Source organism: Mugil cephalus, chromosome 19, assembly GCF_022458985.1.
Source record: "Mugil cephalus isolate CIBA_MC_2020 chromosome 19, CIBA_Mcephalus_1.1, whole genome shotgun sequence".
NCBI classification, from domain to species: Eukaryota; Metazoa; Chordata; class Actinopteri; order Mugiliformes; family Mugilidae; genus Mugil; species Mugil cephalus.
This window is the reverse complement of record NC_061788.1, coordinates 7635735-7658034: the sequence shown is the minus strand read 5'-3', so window position 1 is coordinate 7658034 and position 22300 is coordinate 7635735. Positions and strand designations below refer to the sequence as shown.

At 41.8% G+C, this 22300-nt stretch overlaps 1 protein-coding gene across 1 annotated transcript; it reads left to right on the top strand.

The window, feature by feature from the left end:
• Positions 1 to 1382: 1382 nt before the first annotated feature.
• Positions 1383 to 20693, top strand: slc45a2 (solute carrier family 45 member 2). The gene is made up of 7 exons (XM_047569912.1): positions 1383 to 2136; positions 3532 to 3708; positions 13631 to 13998; positions 16354 to 16497; positions 17279 to 17402; positions 18012 to 18217; positions 20402 to 20693. Exons 1-7 carry the CDS (start codon positions 1665 to 1667, stop codon positions 20621 to 20623), a joined length of 1713 nt encoding a protein of 570 aa, XP_047425868.1. The 5' UTR covers positions 1383 to 1664; the 3' UTR covers positions 20624 to 20693.
• The last annotated feature ends 1607 nt before the right edge of the window (positions 20694 to 22300 follow it).

The window sequence follows — 22300 nt, the reverse complement described above, 5'->3', positions numbered from 1 at the left end:
TACGAGTGCGGAAATATCATCCTGCAGCACAGCAGCACCGGGTTCGTGCACGAAAAGCATGACACCGCCCTGAAAAAATAAAAAAGAAGAGGGGCGCTGGAAAGTTTAAAATGAACGGAGAACAACGAGACGTTTTGTGTCTCATGTGCACACACACGCTTACTGCGTGTGTTTGAATCGTAATGGTATTCTTGTGATTCACAGGGTCAGCCTGCTGATTCTGAGGGAGACACGCGTGCAAAACTGACCTTTTAAGGTAACTGCATTTGATAAAGTTTGGTGCTGACTGTAAAAACGTTCACAGTGAAGAGCAAGCGGTAATTTAAGGTCATGAAATCATATCTGTAGGGCGAGAGCGGCAAGCTCATCAGACATCAGCACATGGACGAAATGTGTCAAAGTGAAAGTAGTAATTAGGACTCAGGAATTGAATGTAATTAGTTAGAAAAAGGCAGTTCTAACTTTTAAATACGTGTCCACGTTTCCTGAAGGGATTTGTTTGTCCTCACTTGTCCTGCAGCAAATAACAATAAAAACACAGTTTGAAGTAGCACGTGCTGATCTGATGACACATGTAACAAATAGCAAGAGGCGGTCAGGGGTGACTCATCAGAGAATGGACATGGGACTTCTGAGGGTGTCCTGTGGTGTCTGGGAATAGGAAGTTATTAGTGGGGAGGGGGGCTTTTGGGTCCTATGAGTTGAGGGGAGGGGCCTCTGTGAATCATCCTACAAATACTTGGATCAGTTTGGGGTCTAGTGAATTTGGCGGCCAGGTCAACACCTTGTGCTGTTTTTCATGTTTCTTTCAGTTGTTCCCTAGTGTTTTTGTGTTTTTTTTTTTTTTGCTGCATCCTGCTGGGGATGGTTGCGTGGTCTGGTCTAGGTGGGGGGGTACATCTCTAAGTAACATCCACATGAATGAATGAATGCCAGGTCCAAAAGCGTCACTGAACACTGAATTGTCGTCAGTGGTCATAATATTGTGGCTGATTAGTGTATAAATCAAAATGTGGATGAAATGGGAATAATAAATAGTAAAGAACAACCTTTTCCCTACTTACAAAACTTCTGGTGCAAAATTAAGTTTTTAATTCGGTTTAAATTTGTCATGTTGGTTTAAATGAACCACTTAAATGAGCCTTTGAATAATGAAATAAATCTCACCTACTCTTCTCGGCCTTCTTAAGGAGCAGAGAGCAGTTGCTGCTTAATCATTAGTGACGCTGGAAACAATGGAACCCTGTTTATACATCACACACTCACATGCGTGCAGTTCCTCAAAAACACACTCCCATGAACCGCCCCGGGCCTTTACTACTCCGAAGTCATTCTGTAACCTCTCTTAAATACACCCACTTCGCTTTCTCCTCCCTCTCCATTGAGTTCCTCTGCGCTCAGACCAAGAGGCAGACCTTTTCGCATGTAACGCAAAGCTGTGCGGATCTTGGACTCATTGCTCAGCTATGCAATAGAGAAGAGGATTAGCTCAGGCTGAGCACCAGTGCGAGGACTTGGCGTCTGGCCATTTATCACCTGGCTGTCTGACAGTGGACCCACCACACTCTCCCTCTTTGTCTCGTTTCACCTAAATTCTCCTCTCCGCTCCCCGTCTTATTCTCCCTCTCTCCTTTAACCCCCTCTCTTCTCCCCCCTCTTCCGCCATGACCCTGCTATCAGAGGACCAGTCCGCGAGGCCCCAGCCGTGCCGGCTCCCCGAGCCGGGCAAACACATCAGCGCCTCTTTGCACCAGTACTCAACAGACTGCACCGAGTCCAAAGAGCTCTACATGGACAGTGGGGAGAGCGCGGTTTTCAGGGCCGTGGAGCCCCCGAGGCGCTCGCGGGGCCGCCTCATCCTCCACGGCCTGGTCATGTTCGGAAGGGAATTCTGCTACGCCGTGGAGGCGGCGTTCGTCACGCCGGTGCTCCTGAGCGTGGGTCTGCCTCGCAGCCTGTACAGCTTGGTGTGGCTGATCAGCCCCATCCTGGGCTTCCTGCTGCAGCCCATCATCGGCTCGGCCAGCGACTACTGCCGCTCGTCGTGGGGGCGGCGGAGGCCTTACATCCTGGTCCTGGGCATCCTCATGCTGCTGGGAATCACCCTTTTCCTCAACGGAGATGCTGTCATTTCAGGTGAGCGGTGGGAGGCAGAGAGAGAGAGAGGGTAAAACCAGACAGTAGGAGGAGGAGGAGGAGGAAGAGGGCGAACAGTGATATGTGTAATCTTGTTATATCGAAAAGCGGCTTCATATTCCGGGCAGTAATTTTGTGGAACATCATACGCTCAGTCCAGCCCCCATATGCTCATGTTTTCTCAAACAACGTAAAGGCTCCCAGAGAGTTTCCAAAAGGTCAAACCTGTGATCCAGGCTCGTGATCTGTTTTGGTCAATTTTTTTACTGCAGAGCTTCTAGAGATCCAGGACCTGAATTCTTTCAGTTTCTGTCCTGTCGCTGCATTTCAGGAAGAAAAGGGAAAGCGTTGGGTGTGTGAGGCATTTAAAGAAGAAGGAAACCTTAGATAACATTTAAACACCCGCACCGTTTCCCCCCCCGACGCTCCAGGAAGCATCACGAGATCCACGTAATGTAATATGTGAGGGGGGAAAAAATAAATAAATATAAAAAAAAAATAGGGTAAAGAGAATCTCCTTTCAACACCAGCCGCCCGAGCTGATTGTGAATCAGTTTTGTGTGACAGTGTTGCTTTATGGTTCGACAGGATCAGTCACGGTTTTGCTGCTCTGAACATACTTACCTCGACTCCTATCGACTCCTCTTTGTCGGTGAGCAGTCAACATACCGCAAATATCGAGTAAACGCCGCACACAAAGTGACTCTGTAAAGCTGAATGTATTTTGAGAGAAATCGGCCCGTCTAGTTTCACTGCAGCCCTCATATGGACTATAAAGTATTTCCTCTGACGTACGCCTGATAAGCCGATTAGTTTCCCGTGTTTCTCAGGGTTGTAGTAAATGCCTCTGTGACATAACGTGCATTTTTATAATCACCCTAAACTGTCAAGTTTAGCTTCACTCCGACAGTCGTGAGAGCTGTACCTTTCAGTTTTACATTGCATTCATTGTTTTTTCTTTGTTCACGAGCTCCAGAAGGGTCATGTTTGCAGCTGCACAGTATTTATGGACTTGTTGAGCTGTTTCTTCCTGTAAAAGTAGGAGACTCACAAATGCGATTTTGATCACAAACCTCTAATTAACTACGTCTTAATTAACGTTCCCTGACAGCCTTCATTTTTAAGCAGCCGGCGTTTTAAAAGGTAATTGTCGCCTGTCAAACATAATTAGTTTCAGTTTTAGTGTATTGTCTTTATTTTGCTTTTCCCTCTGAGATTCCTTCCCGCAATTAACATCAGACCAAATTCATTAAAAGTTCATTGGAATAAGCTTTAGAGTTCTCTTTTTCCCAGACAGGAGCGATAGACTTCTCACCTGCTTCGGGATTGGATTTACTTTATCGACGCGGTGAAAATGTCGTCGTCGCTGACGAGTGTTTTTGCTCTGTCTCGCAGCATTAGTCGGCGACAGGTCGGCGAGGAGCACGTGGGCGATCGTGGTGGTGATGTTCGGAGTCGTGCTGTTCGACTTCGCCGCAGACTTCATCGACGGACCCATCAAGGCCTACCTGTTCGACGTGTGCTCGCACCAAGACAAGGAGCGGGGTCTGCACTACCACGCTCTGCTAACGGGTACGAGACACAGAAGCCTAAACACACACTGTGGTTGATGATCTAATAACACTCACTGCTTTTTTTCTTTTCTTCTTTTTTTTTAACTGATGTTGTGATGGTCATAAATCCTTCCTCGATGGGTGTTTCCGCCCTGTGCATCGTTATGTGTTCGGCTCAGATGAATTTAGATTAGTTTAGTCAGCGAGAGTTTCCACGGTGATAGCCCGAGCTACTCATCTCAGAGACAACCAGATGGCGCATGACAGCTCTGATTTAAACTAAATGTCCCCCTGGTGTGACTGAGTGGGCGGAGCAGCACATACTGAAGAATGTGTGAACGTGTCCGTGATTTGTGTGTGTCTTCTGACAGGGGAAGCCACTGGAAGCCACTGAGCTGAGTGGCACTTAGGCAGACAGCTAGCGCCTCGCGACTAGCCACCTGTCACTCCACCTGGACGCTCCCTTAAATAGGCCTCGGAGAGCGGTCACGCACAGTTGCTGCGTTTACCATCACCCCCTAGAAATGCGCAAAACCTAATTATCGTATTAAAAACCTCTCACAACACTATTAAGATCTCATGAGGTGTTTTTTCAGATGTTTTGGTATAAAAGTTTATCGTAAAAGTCTAATGAAAACACTTTTTTTTATTCGGATTTCCACGTCACCAGCGTCACTGGAGGTGACGCAGGGGGTCATATGACCAGTTCACCACAAGTCCGTCCTCCTCAAAGTGAAGTCACGTGTCACATATTGTGAGACGAGACTTTACGATAAAGTTACCTTTTATCCGAAACGCCTACCTACAAAGCGAAATTGTAATTGTAAATGTCGCTTCTATTTATAGAACCATAGCTACTGTATTGTCCTTGCTGAGCATCAAACTGAAGAAAAAGTACAAAACAAGCTGTAGTGGAGCATTTGGCAGCTGAAAAGATGGATTTAAGTGGTGGAGCATAAAATAGAGCAAAAAGGACGATTAATCTTTTATTTTCATTCGTCTGTAATTGCCGGTTATGCTAATGGATAGTTAATATTGTTTTTAAGACAAAGGCAAACTAAGTTGTTTGACTTATTCAAGTGGCTTTTTCAATTCTAAACGATTGGTGGGAAGTTTAGCTTTTTACTTGTTTTTTTTTTTTGTTGTTGTTGTTTTTTTTATTATTATTATCTGTGGTTGGTGCCCACCTGAACTCCTGTGACTAGGGTCCGTCAATGACCAGATGCTCACCTGAAATTAAAGGATGTTTTTCAAAAAAATAACTTGGGTGATGTCCAACTTTTAGTAGTGGTTTTTCTACTGTGAGTTCCAGATGGCACCACCCACATATGTTCTGAAATGAAAACCTCATGTTTGCAAAGGAGCTGTGAAAATGGGATAGTGTGTCAGTGTCTCCAGAAGTGTCCAAACACGTACTGAAAGATAAAACTTTTATTGTGTCAGCTTAGGATAACTGAGAGAACAAAGTCTTTGTTGTGTAACCTGTCCCTCACTGAGTCAGTTTGGCTAACACTGTCATGCGGAATGAATTTTTATGAAACTTGTTTGTACTGTTTAAAGTTAAGATAGCAAACTAATTCTTCACTCTGTCTATTTACTTTGTTGAATTTGTGTGTGTTTGACACGGTCGTGTGGGCGCCTTTTTTTTTTTTTTTTTTTTTTGCCTTTTCCCAAATCTTTTTATCTTGTGTGCTCCTCAGCCATAATGGCACAGTCACACTTTTATGATTGTGACTCTTGATGGATTGACCAGTCCCAACTTTATCTTCAGGTCAGGGGCCTGTGGCTGAATGCACAAAGTGCTCCTCCATTTGTACTGTCTGACACACACAGAGTCATCTGAGGTAGACGCAGCGGACCCTGCAACGAAAGCAAAGTTTCCAAAGACACATTGGACACGTGGAGTGCCGTTAGCGTTGAGGTGTTCTGTAATAGACCTCCATTTACTTGTTGATGTTACCTCAGGCCATGCTGTGAAGGAGGTGTTCTGTTTATAACATGCTGGATAATTCATCACTGTGCTTTCTAATAGGTGGCTAATGCTTCTGCGTTGACGCAGACCCGTAAACAGACAGTGTGAAGACCCCAGCACCATAGAGAGAGCCGCGATTGATCCGCTCGGAAGCAGCGTGTTCCCACTTTAGTATTTCTGGCTCCTTCTCCATCTCCGCAATTTTTGAATTGATTGTTTTTGAACAATACAAATGGAACACATCGAGGAAAGGTTACCTGAGGAGGATCGGAGATATTTGTCTGGCTTGTGTTCGCAAAGTTTCAGGAGAAGGTTAGCAAGTGCTTCCCCCCCCCCTCCACTAGAGAAAATAATGTAGTGTAATTTGATAAATGATTTGATAAATTATTCCCATTCTTAAAGCGAGAAAGATCAATTTCCCCATATTTCAAGTGCAAAACCTATTGCATCATCATTTCAATTACACTAAGACTTTTTAGCTCTGGTTTACAGCAAGTGCAATTTAAAATTTCCATTTTAAGTGAAATGCTGAACCTTTCTTTGAACAGATTGTCGAACGTTTTGATAAAAAGACAGGAAGCCGCTAACCTCCTGAGACCCTGCGTCCTCATATGTTGACATTAGGTTTGTGGTTGCTTATTCTGCTTCATTGAGACTGATAGCATGATTGGCTTTTTATGCTTACCAACTTCTCCAAAATTTAACAAATTCTATCAGTAGTAACAAGCTACGGCGTTAGCGAGTACCCATTTGAGGACATTGGGATTAAACATCCTGGTCATAGATGATGCTTAGTTTTTATAATTCTCAGGTTCTTGGAGAAGTTAACAACACATAACAAATAAGAGCTCAGGGCTCAGGAGGCTAAAAAGACATATGTGGTAAATTATATCCACTTGTGATTAATTAACAATAAATAGTAGAGTCAAAAATCTCATTAAAATACAGCACATTTGTAGGAAACTCCACATTCTGTTATCATTTTTCCTTCGCACAAGTTTTGTTTTTGGGTGTGAGCGCCGGCGGTGTACTCGGCCGTCAGCAGGCACTGCGTGCTGCGTGCATGCTAGTCAGGCTGTAATCCAGCCGTGAGCTAGTCATGTGCTGCAGTCATGGGTCTGGGCTGAGAGAGACAGAGGCCAGGCACATGACTCCTGAGACGCCCCTGCCAACGCTGGTATGTGAGGGCCGCGGAGGAGAGAGCTGTTCACCTTTCTGCATCTGTACTCCGGCTTTAGTCGTTTTCTCCTACAAAGACAGTTCATTTCTAACAGATGACGCCATTCTGCCTGCAACAGGTGGTGGATTTACAAACAGATTGAGATATCACAAAAATGTTACAAACAGATTCCCATGCATTTCCCCAATATGTTCATAGAAGAATCAGAAAAGCTCTGCTCCTCCTTAAATGGCTCGTTCAGTGCCGTGATCAAACGTGGCAACATCCCCATCATTCTCAGCCGTACCCTTGTGGGATAAATAAGAATATTCTCCTTACATTCAGAGTAGGGACACACAAAAACGACTCCAAATGCCACGAGTAAGGCAACTGTTTCCAAACGCGTCTATGTGGAGTGCAGCCGTGGCTCGGTGGGTAGAGTCGCGGGGGTTAATGGCTCGATTCCTGGTACACGCCGAACTGTCAAACTTTAGCGAGATGCTGATGCCCGAGTTGCTCCCAGTGGCACTGGTGTGGGTGAAAGTCTGCGTGCTTGTGTGAGGAAACGCTGTGTAGAGTGTGTCAGAGTGTGACTATAAAGGGGATTGGAAGACAACAGGTAGAAAAGCGCTTTATAAAAACAAGACACATTTAGAGTCTTCCAGACCACGCATCCTAACCCCCTGAGACCGGAGCTTTTGTTTTGTTTCTCCATTTCTCTTTATTTGGGATTAGTAGAACCTAAGAACTATAAAAACTTTTGGGGGAAAACAAAATAAGCCCTCGTACGTGGACACAGGGATTATTTCACTCAATATTATAATGAAGTCGCCAATATGTAACAAAATATATTCGTTTTCAAGTAATGAATTCCCAACAGTCCTCTATTGAGTACTTGCTAATTAGCAAAGTCATAGCTCGTTACTATTGATAGAAGTGGTCAAATTGAACTAGTAAAGTTAATAATCATAAATAAACAAGTGTAAACAACTGTAAAATTGGATGAGATTTTATCCCATTTTCCGCTGAAATGAACTCTATCATGTTTTTACACCAACTAGTATCTAGTTGTGAGGAGGAAAGTTTAAATGAGACAGAATAAGATGCCACAAACGCAGAGTCTCAGGAGGTTAAACAAGGGCGACTGAAGTCGTCTGACTTTTGCTGGGGATGTTCCTCCTCTCGTCCAAATGACAGGTTGCTAGAATGGATTTCTTCTTGGGAACCGCTGTAGGTGGTGGTTAGAGGGCGTCGTTCAGAATAACCAATGTGTCACGCTGGGGTTCGGCCGCGCTGCACATGCTGTAATTTTGATGCATTTCTGGATCTATATTGCGTTTTTTTCCAGATGCTCAAAGCGCTTACAATTGCGCTGCATGCATTATTCATCCGCTCAATCGGTGATGAACGGAAACGTGGCTGCCAGTTTGCGCCCACAGCCTCCGGCCTCCACCAACATCACTCGCACGCAATCGTACATCAGGGAGCACACACCTGGAGGCAAGGTGGGTTAAGTGTCTTGCCTAAGGACACAACGGACAGACTAGGGAATCGATTATCAATAATATATAAAATGAAAAAGATCAGATTTTCAGTTGCTGGGTGTTTGACACAGGAACTGGTGGAGACCAAAACAGAGCAAAACAGAAAACCGAGCTTACGTTCACAGTAGGAACACAAAAATGACTCTTTGTGTTGCAGAAGACCTCTGTGTAGAGTGACGCTGTAGCTTAGTAGGTAACTGATAACAGATTTTGTGTTGTTTATCACGACTGAGCTTTCTCTTCACTAAAACAATAAACTTTACCGGTCGAACATCGGCATTGTGACTGAGTGCACATTAGCATACTCACATTACCATTCACTTCAAAGCGCCCCCTTTTTGTTTTCCAGGTTGCTGCCTTAATTGCATATGAAACACTGAGAACAATCAGCCGTAGAGAAAACCCTTTGTATTGCTCAAAACCACGACACAGTTATATAAAACTTCAGCTTGCTGATATTAAATCTCTTTCCCTTCTTGTTTTCAATCTCGCTTTGTGTACTTTTTGGAGCGTCCGCGAGCGCCGCGGTGACACCTGTGAATTGCACCGGTAGACAATAAAAAGTGCACAATAATTGCACAGGCACATGGGAACACTGACATTAAGGAGGCAGAAAGAACCGAAGGAAGGTTCTTGAAACCCAAGAAGGGCATTTTTTTTTTTTTTTTGCACACAAGCGGTAATCTTCCAGTCATGTGCTGACGTGTCTTCTGAAATGGTTATTACTTTACCTGCCATTTGCGGAGATGTTAAAAAAAAATAATAAAAAAAATAGCTTCCCTTCAGGGGAAAAAAAGAAGACTAGCTTCTCAGAAAGGTAATAAATAAATCAATCCGTTTGCCTGACAGTCTGTAAAGTACATTTTTTATCATTGTACGTCTATTGGTCCAAATCATGTGTGTGTGTGTATGTGTCATAATAGAAGCATATGATCACAGCTTTTATAAACCAGTACTTTAATATCTCCTTTATATGCAGTGATACCACCTATAACATCATTTTTAAACAAATTCAGGCTGCGCGTCGACCCTCTGTGCTGCATCGATACCAATTTCCAAACAATATGGTGTATAAATGTTTTTTTTTGTCTTTGCTTTTTTTATTTTAATGTGCACCAAAACAGAAGCTGAGTCACTAACTTTCTACTTGGGAAGGTTGTGTTGTTAAATATGACATAACATTACGACCACCTTCAGAATATTGTGTCTCTAAAACATTTGTAATCTCATTAGAGAATAGACACGTGTGGTGTTTGGTAACAGAATGTTGTTAGTGGGGGGCTTATAGGACGAGGGTTAGGGGCCTCTGTGGATCATCCCACAAATACTTGATCAGTTTGGGATCTAGTGAATTTGGAGGCCAAGTCAACACATGGTCATAAATTATTTTTGTGTGTGTGTGTGTGCCTGCTGAGGATGGCTGCTGTCATTGCTGTCATTGCTATGGGGTGGGGGCGCCTGGTCTGGGCGAGGTGGATGATTTCCCTGCAGAGCACTGTAATGTTTTGGCTAATTGGTGCATATATATATATATGTGTGTGTGTGTGCGTGCAGTGAAATACAAATACATCTCCACCTATGGAAAAAACCATATCCGCGATCCTTTCCAATCATACCAACCTGACTTTCCCACATTGCCCTCAGAGTTACCAGGAGGATATCTTCAAGTGGCATATGAGTTTCTCATATGGTGTCATTGAATTTCACTACGTAGCACGTTCAAGGTGTCTGAGAAGGTTCTTGGTAATCCAGAAGGCTTTTTTAAAAAAAAAGCAACTGGATATCTTCGGTGGACTGAGATATAATCTGTCATCAATTCACAATACAGTCTTAACTACTGTCCCTGAGAAGAAGTTTCAACCCCATTTACACCCTGAGATTGGAGCCTCCAGCTGATAATGGCTTCGTTAGAGCACCATTCATAGGAAAAGTGGTTAGAGGACAACAGTGCTCGCCTCAATGACAGGTTAATGGAAATTATTCGCATCAGTTTCTAGTTCTTACAGAGTTTCTTATGGACTCCTGAAGAAACTACTCGATGTGATACAATCAAAAATAATACGCACATTATTTCCTAATTAAGCTTTACAGCAGTATAAAAAGAATCCTTCCTTATCATTCATCCAACAAAAAATAGTATTCAACAGTCTACGATGAGCTTGCGGAAATTTTTTGAGCACTCTTCCGTAACAAAATCTCTTCTGTTGCAAAATTATTTTTCTTTCATGTCCTGCCTGTTTCAAATCAATTATAATGGGGTTCAAAAAGGGGCTTTGCTGTTCACTCTATAACCCTTCACTTCTTTTTTTTTTCGAGCAAATTCCTGTGTGGATTTTCTTGTGTGCTTATAGGATCTTTATCCCGTTAGGTGCATTCCGAGTTCGGCTTCACGACTTTCAGGCCGATGGCTAGACGCTGTAGATTCTACAGCCAGATGTAAATCAACCACATACCAGAAGGTTTCCCACACCTTACTTCATACTTCAACACATCCATGCTCTTACTGTGGTCAAACAACTCTGCTTTTGGTTAATCTGCACAGAAGGCAGTACTCCACATAAATCCATGTGTTAGGCCATACACTTTCCACCTATGCCTTCAGTGGCCTCCAACCTTATTCAAAACACCTCTTAATACGATCGTTATGATGCAACATAATCATTAGAACATGCAATAAAACAGGATGGTATCTCATAACAGCACATACGTCAAATCCACCAGAAGCATCAATGACGACCCAAGAAAATTGTGAAAAAACACATAAAAGATGTAAATATAATTAATTTAACTCGCCAGAACTTAATAAAAAGTGTAGAGCTCTTCTCATAGTGCTCGTAGTTGCTCCCCTGAAAGCGACCGACACACCCATTCCCCCAGCTGGGTTAGGCTAACTAGCTAGTTAGCTCCAAGTTTGCGCGACCTTTCCTCATAATGTCCAACTTTTCCTTCAAAGTCTGCCGTGAAAATGGTTGCTTTGGCTTCGATAGCCTCCTTCCACCATCGTGGGTTCTAAAAAATCAATGTCAACTGGGACCATTTGCTCGCGCAGCTCGTAGCAGGTGAATACGAACCGTTAGCTTGGTTTAACCGGAGCGGCTCTCTGATCCTCCAGTCTGAGGACACTACTGTAGGCCACAGAGAAGGGCCTGAGAATACTAATGTGACATGTGACTGGTTAAAGGAGCAGCATCATTACAATGCATTTCAAGTTTCAGCCGCTTGCAGTTTTATAATTGCGAAGGACCAGGCAGGTTCCTTTGACTCCGGCAACACATGACAGCTGAAATGTGATTGGATAAAAGCTCTAACGCAAGGTTATACTGCCAGCAGCACCGCGGCTGGGACACAGACAAGACATAAAATGAAAAGCGTAAGATATTGGGAATAATTTATAAGAGTTCAGGCCAGCAGAGAGGGGGGTTGCTGACCTTGATGGCGAATCACTGTTCAGATCAAATCTGACCAATCTCCTTCATATTCTAGATGTACTGTAGCATTTTGACACCAACTGCTGCAGATCCTGGAAGATTTTACGATTTCTCCTGGGCTGAACTGTCGGCCAGCGCTACAAACTAGCAGTCAGAAATGTACCCGGCACGTTGAGGATTATTCTTTCCAGTGGAACGGTTTATATCGAGTGATTTGGAGGTCCTTTCCAATGCCGTTTCAGAATCATAGGCTTTTTTTTTGTCGTTGTTGTTGTTCTGAAGGCCTTAGGGAGCTCTGTAGCTCCTGGCGTGAAAACGCTGCACACTTAAATAAGAAAGAGAAGAGCAAACCCTTGAGGATGAGGTTCTATAAGGTTTTTCAGTAAATATGCGTGGTGCGCGGATGTTACGTATGTTCTCTTTAAGTTGTATTTAGGTGCCGTTTCAACCGGTTCCAACATTAGATTATTCAAATATTATAGTTTGTACAGGATGTGCTTATTTTTTTCTCTGTGCGACACTGTTTGGTGCCCGTGATGTCAGATTATTACCTTTCTGAGGGTCATTTTATTACAGCAATATGTCAAATGAAAACAGTGTGAAAGGGGCTTATCAGAGTGATGGACCTAACCGCTGGAGAATTATTATCTGAACCTGCAGCTTTATCAGCTTCACAGAGATTTATAGAGAGCTCATTATTTTTGCTATCTAGTCTGCTACGCCTGTGTTTTGCTTCACTCTCACAGTTTTACGTAGAGTGCATGCTAATTATTCTTATTTTATTTTTTTTTATTAAAAACCTTTAAAACACAAGTCAAACGCAGGTCAAAACAATATGTCAAAAACTACAGATTGGTCTGCAGAAACTAAAAGCGCAAAACACTTCATGTATGAAGGAGAAATGGGGAAAATGAAGGCCATTTTTACCTTACATTTGGATTAATGCGAAAAGCTAATTGCAAACCAGTGGAAAGCTGCACGTTCTCTGTCTTGGAGGGAATTCGCGATTGAAAAACACAATGAGCTTTTTTCAAAACACCGACGCAGAAGTCGTTTCCAGGGAAAGACGCCTCCGCAAAGGACCCCGTGGAGCCAATAAAAACAAATCATTATCATGTGTTTTGGGAATGGCCCCTGCTCCTGGAATATTGGAAAGAAATTAAAACGAAGATTGTACTATATTCAGCTTTGTTGTTATGTAAAACACTCGCTAAAGGCTTTGGAAACAAATACAGTTTTATTTTCTGTTAGTAGCCAGTAGGAAAGTAGAGACGTCCCACGGTCGAAGAATGTTTGAAATATTAACATTTACCTTGAGACAGATAAATGTTAATCCCTCAGAGAAAGTTTGATTATCTTCAATATGTGTCGTCTTTTAGACCTGACTTTGGATAGGCTCATGGAACCAGAAAATTAATTCCCCTCAGTTCAAAGCTACTTAACTTTTATCAGTTAACATTGTCAGGAGTAGTTCTTGTAATTGGTCTCAATACTGTTGTGTTTTCATTTTGTCTCTTTTTGCAAATGTCAAATCATAATCACATGAGAACTGAAGATGAAATTCAGAGGTGGAGAGAAGTCATTAATTCCATCTTTCCTTATTATCTGGATTTTGAATTCGGTATAATTATTTTGGATTTTATTTTCATAATAATTTTATTATTAATGTACTTTATTTTTCTTCCTCAGAAGAAAACAAGGAACATGTTAACACAGTAGGAGATCCACTCTTATCAGTGTTACGGCTACAACATGTGAATCTAATGCATCTCTCGGGATGGTTTGAGCAGAATACATTGACCGAGTTTTAATCTCTGCCTCCGTGTGCTGTGCTGCAGGGCTAGGCGGAGCATGCGGATACCTGGTGGGAGCCATGGACTGGGGTCACTCTGTCATGGGTCAGCTGCTGGGCTCCGAGTACCAGGTCATCTACTTCTTCTCAGCGCTGACCTGGACCATCTTCCTCACCGTGCACCTCTTCAGCATTCCCGAACAACCTCTGAGCAAAGACATGTCCGCGAGCGACTCCTCGTTTTCCAGCGCCCTCCGTCCGCTGGGATCCCACAGCAAAGGCTACGGGACGCTGGCGGAGGAGCCCGTCTCCTCTTCCGCCATGTCGTCCGTCACGGACCTCCGGCCCAGGTCTTTCTCTGCCCTGGGGGAGGCCAACTCTGTGACCTCCAGCGCCAAGCAGCCCAACAAGGAGGTATGAAAAAAAAACCCATGTTGCTAGGCCAAGTGCTGTCATAATTAGAGCCAAGCTTTCCATCCTTGAAGCTGCTGGAATGAACATTGATTGCGCAGAGGGTGAAATGTGTAATTGGGCCGTGCTCTGAAGAGGAAAGTGCAGAGCCTGGGATTCAGAAGTGCGACTATATCCTGTGAAACTAAAAAGTTATATGCGAATTGATTTCCTACATTATGCATTGAGGTGGTCAATGACTAAGATACTCAGTTACTCTAATTACAGAATATCTCGTCTTTATGGACGACATGTTTTAACTTATATCAACCCAATATGATTCGACAGTGCTCCAAACATATAGATAGACAGATATAAATATACATTATTATTATCGTTTTGCATTCGATATTAAAGTATTGAAATAATACACATATACTGCATATATACAGCTGCAAATATTTCACCTGGGGACTGATTAGGCTCTCGGCCAATAACGAGGAACCTCACAGAGTCAGTGTGTAACATGCAGACTTGTGATTGGCTCAGCAGCGATAGGGGCGGGGCCAACCGTGTACAGGAAACTTAGACTGACAGGACTCAACTAGTGTGAAACATGCGCTGTTGAGTGAAGTGCTGACTGGAAGATAACATCTTGTACCTCTATTTATCCCTTTACGAAAATATGTTGGATTAATGTTAATATGTATTTGAAAAAAATAATAATTTGAGGGGGAAAATTAAAAAATATATATATAAAAAAGGTCTAATCAACCAAATGATGAAAGACATTTAAGTAATGTAATATATATATATGTGTGTTATGCTGTATAAAAATATAAAGAGGCGTTGTAGAGTCTTATGGCCTGATACATACAAAGTTCTGCACCAACAATGTGTTTCTGTGCCTGTTAAAATGCCTAGAAGCCACCGTGTAAGTGGCGCTTTAGTTTCAGCGCCCCCCCTCCCCAGTGATTTCCTTTTCTCTAGAAACCCCTATATATTTATATATAGCACTTACAGCCTTTCAGTAGATTCCTCCCGAGGGTGTGAGTGATTTCTAATCGCAATTACAACGTCTCATTATTCCGCTGCAGTGTTGATACAATCCCCAAAGACGTAAAGGCATAAGGTTTTATTGCACCTCCTGAAGAATGCTACTTCCACTTGGTCAAACGCCTTCATATCTAAACGTCACGCATACACAGAACCCTCCTCTCGCTGCCATGAATCTCTGTGACTCATCAGTAAACAGAACGCTTTTTGTCATCTCACGGGAGCCGACGGAGCGCCTTAACCCACCTCAAGCATTTGGCCTTGTTTCCCGTCATGACAAGTAGTTTAGAGTGTTTTATTGATAACAGCCTAGCCAGCTTTCACTAAGCATTCAGCAAGCCGCGCAACGCCCCTCCCGAAAAACCTTCAGTCTCGCTACCATTTGACACTGTGAATGTGAAGGCGGCCTTCTTTGCTCCGAATAACAATACGACTCCTGACACATTCGCTTAGAACTAATGTCACGTTTGCGGTGAGCAATGTTCTGTTGGAAATTTTTCGATGCGCAGTCATTTTTGTAATACAAACGAGGGCTGCAGGTAGATTAACTTGAACGGTCCTCAATCATCTGAGTCATCGTGTGAACGTCGCTCGGAAGGATACGAGTCAAGGCAATCGCACTTTCCGTGTTGAGGAGTTGACACGGGTGCTGCCTCTAGCTTAAATTTGACTGATTTGACAATAAAATAATAGCATAATAGCCTATAAGTAGCGATAACTCTGAACTATCCCTTTAGTTTTACTAAAACAGTGGACAGATTAGGAGTAGTCGCTATTTTCATTGAAAATTTGCAGTCTTCTATCACTGTTTGAAAATTTATGCTGCGGACCAGGTTAGTCCCTCCAGTGGGCCACTTATGGCCCACAGGCCACATGTTTGACACACAAATTTGACACAAAAATTACTAATTCGCTCTAACATTTTGCTTAAGTAGCACCGATCTGTCAGATTGTTTGATTTTTTTTGTTTTTTTGAAAGGACATCTACATGTATTTCTACTGTTGGAACTATTAACAAGGTTTGTTTTCATCTTTCATGAAGGAAAAACGATTTTTAGATTGAAGTGCTATTCAAAATAATAATAATAATAATAATAGCACTGCACCTATAGAATGATTGTGCCCAACAGTGTTTTTTTTTCATCTTGTAGCCATGTCTTTAATGTACTGAGATTTCAATCATTCGCTCACTATCGTAATCAACACACGTTTCTTTTCTTTCAGTGCTGACGCTTTATTACATATGTGTAAAAGCACAATAGGAAATGTAGCGAGTTGTGTGAGAACGCGCTGATCGTCCGTTACGTTTGTGCTCGTCTGCAGGCCCAAAAGAAGATGACGTTGAGGTCCCTGGTCAAAGCCGTAGTCAACATGCCGGACCATTACCGCTACCTCTGTGTCAGTCACCTGCTGGGATGGACCGCTTTCCTCTGCAATATGCTCTTCTTCACAGACTTTATGGGACAGGTACGGGTCTGTTTGCACGTCGACGCTTCAAAGTGATTCCAGTATGTAAATGTCTTCAGTTTTACGTCTTAGCTCCCGCTTTATTTTCTTTTTCTCGTCCTAAAATGTGACAGTATTTCGGAAGGATTCATCAAAGATAGAAACCTACTTAAATGATGACTGCTTGTTAGCACAAATAGCTAATTAACCAATCACATGACTGCAATTCAATGTATTAGACACGTAGAGGTGATCAAGACAACTTGCTGAGGCTCAAACCGAGCATCAGATTGCCTTTTGCTAGCAAGGTGTACCTAATAAAGTGACCGGTGAGTGTATCAGTAAATATTATTGCGAAATTGAGAGAGATTCCACAATGCGGTACACACATCTGTATTAAAGCCCCATTAATCCTGGTCGTGTGGGATTAAAGGCAGAGGAGGGCCTGCTGTTTTGTGTAATTTTCTGCTGACTCCTGTAATACGCTTCACGGCGTCGCAGCGTGCGCGCTGATCAAAGGACACACTTCACACTGTGGCACAGTTCTCACGGCCTCGGTTTATTAAAACTCGCGCACACCGACATGCTATCTAAAATTGCAGGCTTTGTTATCAGGGATAGGAAAAAAATAAATAAATAAAAACCCAAAGAAGCAGACTCCCTGTTAAGGGAAAGGGAAAACGTTCAGTGTTGGAAAAGGTGGGTGGGCGGCATTTGATGTTTATTTTAGTGAACCCGTGCGCTTTTATGATCCTCTCTTTATTACTGCAAATGATCACTCTCCTCTTCGTCTCTTTTTCAGATTGTATATAAGGGAAATCCTTATGCGGACCACAACTCCACAGCCTACGTCACGTACGAGCGAGGGGTGGAAGTTGGCTGCTGGGGGCTGTGCATCAACGCGGTGTCCTCTGCTCTCTACTCCTGTAAGTGAATGCACCGTGTGTCCGTGTGAGTGAGTGAGTGACAAGGAGAAGGTGGAAGAGGATGCGTTTGTTTCTGCCTTCAACACTTCAACATGTCCTGCATGGGCATCATTAGCTCCTCTGTGAGCGACGGCCTGAAAAGTGGGCGCAAGCAAATCGATAACGGTGGACAATTAACGGGCTGCGGTGAATGAAATCAGGGCCCGCACAAGTGAAACACGAGTTCTCCCCGAGGCGAGCTGATTGTGCTCCTTATTATCTCTGCTTAAATCCCAAAGAAATTAGCTTTAGCCATGTGTGCAGAAGAGAGCGGAATAATGCGCTTCATGCAGAGTCGCCAGCTAATGAAGACTTGGACTGGTGTGAAATCGCCGCTTAGAAAAATTAGTTTTTGCTCCTTCTTTTTTTTTTTCCACTTTGAAATAAAAGATGGTCCAATTAAATTTGCCAGGAAGCTGTGGCTAACCCCAATGCACATTGTGGACCATAAAAGACAAATTAGTTATCTACTATCTATCCCTGAACCAACACTCCTCACGTCAGTCTGTTGATTCTCGGGTAATTGGGACTGTCCATGACACGTGTGTGTGTTTATGTGTGTGTTTTCAGACGTGCAGCGCTTCCTCCTCCCGTACATCGGCCTGAAAGGATTGTACTTCATGGGCTACTTCGTTTTCGGCATGGGCACCAGCCTGATCGGCCTCTTCCCCAACGTCATCGCCACGCTCACCCTCTGCAGCGTGTTCGGCGTCATGTCCAGCACGCTGTACACCATCCCCTTCAACCTGATCGCAGAGTATCAGCGCGAGGAGGAGGTAACGGCAGCAGAAAGCACCTTTCAGAGCGCAACAAAAGACGCACACACAAGTACAAACAGAACAGCGCGTCCCTTGTCTTTCTGCCGGGAGACTCGCCGTGTCTTCGGCCTGCAAAAGAATGTGACAGCTACCAACCTGTTCTGGTTTCTTCATCACGAGGCCAGATGTGAAGCTTCCAGTGAATATTTAACAGCACATAACGGCTTGATCCCGTAATGGAGATGAAAAACGTGCCCCGAGCTCCCAGATTTGTAATCAAGGGCAACCGTTAATAAAAGGCAATTAAGAAGTCGCTGGAGAGAGCAGGAATTTCCGCTCCCTGAACTCGTCGCTGTGCACGGTTCTGCCATCTGTCAATTAGCCTCATCTAGTCTCATCTACTCTCATCTACTCTCATCTACTCTCATCTAGTCTCATCTAGCATCTAGAGGAATTGAAAGCCCTGTTTGCTCAAAAGAAAGTCAATCAGCCTATAATCCTTTTAGTTTGGTTCTAGCTTGGTATTTGGATTTGGGGCTGATAGTAAAATAAATTGATAAATTAAGCCAATCTGTCCTGATGTGGATGAATTTGAGGCTTGAGCTATTTTTAAACATCCTAAATGAAAGATTTACAGATTATTATTTTGTTTGTTGAATGGTCAAACTCAAGCCTATAATTCAGTCAATCAGTCAATCAAACTTTATTTTTTAGAGCACTTTTCATACAAAAGATGCAGCCCGGAGTGCGCGCACGCACACACACACACATACACACACACACACACACATACACACACACACACAGACACACACGCACACACACACACACACACACACACACTTAAAAACATTGAGGAATTAAGAACAGAGGAAACGTTATATCACACTCACCTCTTTGAAGTTACGGAAACACTAAAGAGATTAAAGAAAAAATAGCTATATAAATTATAAATTACTATTTCCCTAAAGGATAAAAATAAATCAAATTCAATTAAATGCTAATTACATGGTAAAAATAAAATAAAACAAGTTAAAATTACTTAAAATCCAGACTAAAAAAGATAAAAAATAATAAAAAAATAAAGAAAATTCCGTTGAAAGACAAACTAAAAAATATAAAATGATAAAATAAATAAAATTCAATTAATAACCAGACTAAAAAATATAAAATGAATAAAATTCAATTAAAAGCCACTAAAAAGATAAAAATCTGTTAAAATTAGTTAAAAGTCAGACTAAAAAGATAAAAACAATAAAAAATAAGTAAAGTTCAGTTAAAGGACAGAATAAAAAACATAAATTGATAAAATAAATAAAATTCAATAAATAAGGGCCTCAGGCAGACAAATGACATCTGACTCTCCTTGTAAAGTAAATACATAAGTTTTAAAGTCTAAACCATCAATATTCTTGCAAAGTGCCCTGCCAGTGCTACAAAATACATTATTCATTATCACTTTACATTATGTAAATTATCTAGTGTCCCTTCAACTCCGTTTACTTTATTACACCGCGATAATCTACTTAGCGTCAACACTGTTCCCTGCACATAATAAATGCACATGTACTAAATGTAATCAATAATGCAATTACAATATGTCAGCTATTAGTTCCGGTCTCTTATTTTAGTTCAAACTGATGCAGTGATTAACATCCGCAGGCGTGGCGGCTGATCCTGAACGCAGCATCTCCGCGAGATATACTCATATATCACACTGCTTTAAATTGACTGCCTGCTCACTCACACTAATATATATATTACCCAATGAAGTATGTAGATCTAGACGAAAATTATATGCTCAGCTTAAAGTTCAGTTACGTATAATAACACTGCTGCAGCATTCTCAAACAGGTCTATGCTCATCTATAAACCATGTCACCCTTTCAGTAGGGTTAAAAAAAATAAAAAAAATATCCACTGTCGGTGGAAAAACACTTGCCAGGTCCAGTTAGCACCTCATTAAAACAAATCTGGTGAGTGGGTGATAAGATACGGCATGAAATGACTGAGCTGACACTGAAAATATAGCTATTAAGGCATTTATCACTAAGCCTATTTACCCAACTGTTTATTGCTTTTTTTTTCCCAAGGACATTTCTTGTAATGCAGAAACTGATGACGTCGGATAGATGCTCTCAGGATGTTTCCTCGTACGCTTTCTCTTTTAATCACCAACACAACTGACCTCTGTGTTTCCAGGAAAAACTGAAGCTGGAAGGCAGCAATAAAACTCCCCGAGGCAGCGGGATGGACTGCGCAGCGCTCACTTGCATGGTCCAGTTGGCTCAGATCATCGTGGGCGCTGGTCTCGGGGCTCTGGTGAACGTGGCAGGTAGTGTGATCGTGGTGGTCCTCTCAGCCTCGACCATGTCCCTGCTGGGCTGCATATTCATCGCGCTTTTTATCAGATATGTGGAATGATTCTGCTTTATTTTAATTATTTTAATGCTATTGTTTTAATAAATAAAGATTGTTTATTACATCCTTTAAACTGTCTATGAGTGATTCCTTTTCATTTTACTGAAGTAACCATTCGAGTCATTTTTATTTGTCTCAAACAAGCACAAAAACAAGATCCACAAGAACATACATAATCCATAGATTCATACAATGTTAGAATATTAAAACATTTTATTTTAATATTAAATAGAGCCCTAATTATAAACATACAAACTAAATAACATCCTTTTGATAAAAAGATCTGAAGTGATCTAAAACATTTAGTTTTACTCTGTATTCCAATACGTTCCGATACTTAGGAGCACAAATATCTCATGTGAGGTTTCCACCAGTTAAAATACTGAGAACCTTCATTCCATAGAGTCTTTCAATTTCCACAATTTCAATTTCCAAACATACCACATGCTTAATTTGACGGTATCCAAGTATCACATACATCTTAGTTTTTGTTCAGGCTTAACGATAATTTGTTTTCATCAAACCAACACTTTGACCATCAATAACAGCTGCTGCAAATCTGCCCCTGAGCAGAAAATATTTGTGTCATCTGCAAAAAAACAAACAAAAAAACAAAAAAAACTCAATTTTTAATATAATATGTAAGATAAATAGTTTGGGTCCCAAGATAGACTCCTGTGGGACACCGAATGTAGTGTCCAAGTACATTTATTTGTTTGTGGTTACCTTATTGGACAATATCCATCCTGTTAATGATATAACTGGGTGTGCTGCCCCTCTGACACCATACTGCTCTGTTTTCTTGCGCATTCTCTCATGTTCAATCGTGTCAAAAGCCTTCTTGACGTCAATAAGCTCCATTACAGCCATGAAAGTTGATCTAGATGATCTAAAACCACAGTCATTTAGTAAGTTATGTTTGTCAATAAAATCATCCAGTCTTTGCAGAAATCATTTCTCCAGTATCTTTGAGAACTGTGATAGTAAGGATACAGGTCTGTAATTTGTGAACAGATGTTTATTGTCCCCTTTGTATAAGGGAATCACTTTAGCCAGTTTCGGTTTATCTGGGAAGGTGTCTGTTTCAAACTATAGGTTACACATATGTTAGTGGATCAGCTATTCCCTCAATTATTATCCTTTTTTGAAAGTAAACAGTGAACATGAACATTGATATTGAAAGTAAAGTGAACATTCTTACTTTGCATCTGTTACGTGCAACGAAACACAGTTTGTACTATTTCCTGACATTGCCTGCATCAACAGTGGGAGGATATGAGCTGTGCGGGGCACTCCAATTTTTTACGAATATATTTGTTGTCAGTGTTCAAGTACAGTGAAATGCAGATGTTTTATTACCTTTTTTTTTTCTTTAGCAAGATTGGGCCCAACATCTTTTGCCGTCATTTGCCTTCCCTTATCTGTTAAGTGATCAGGATATGTTTGATTTATTTGTTTATTTCTAGTATATTCCATATAGCTTTAATTTTATTTTCATTCTTATCTAATAGTTTGGTATAATAATCCTTCTTGCACACTCTCATAATAGTTTTTTTTATATATATATATTTCTCATATTTAAACTCTGCCTCTTTCGTTTTATTTTTCATTAACAGACATTTTGAAGCCCCTTGGTCATCCATGGGTTTTCTGCATGACGGTTCTTGGTGTCATACCGTT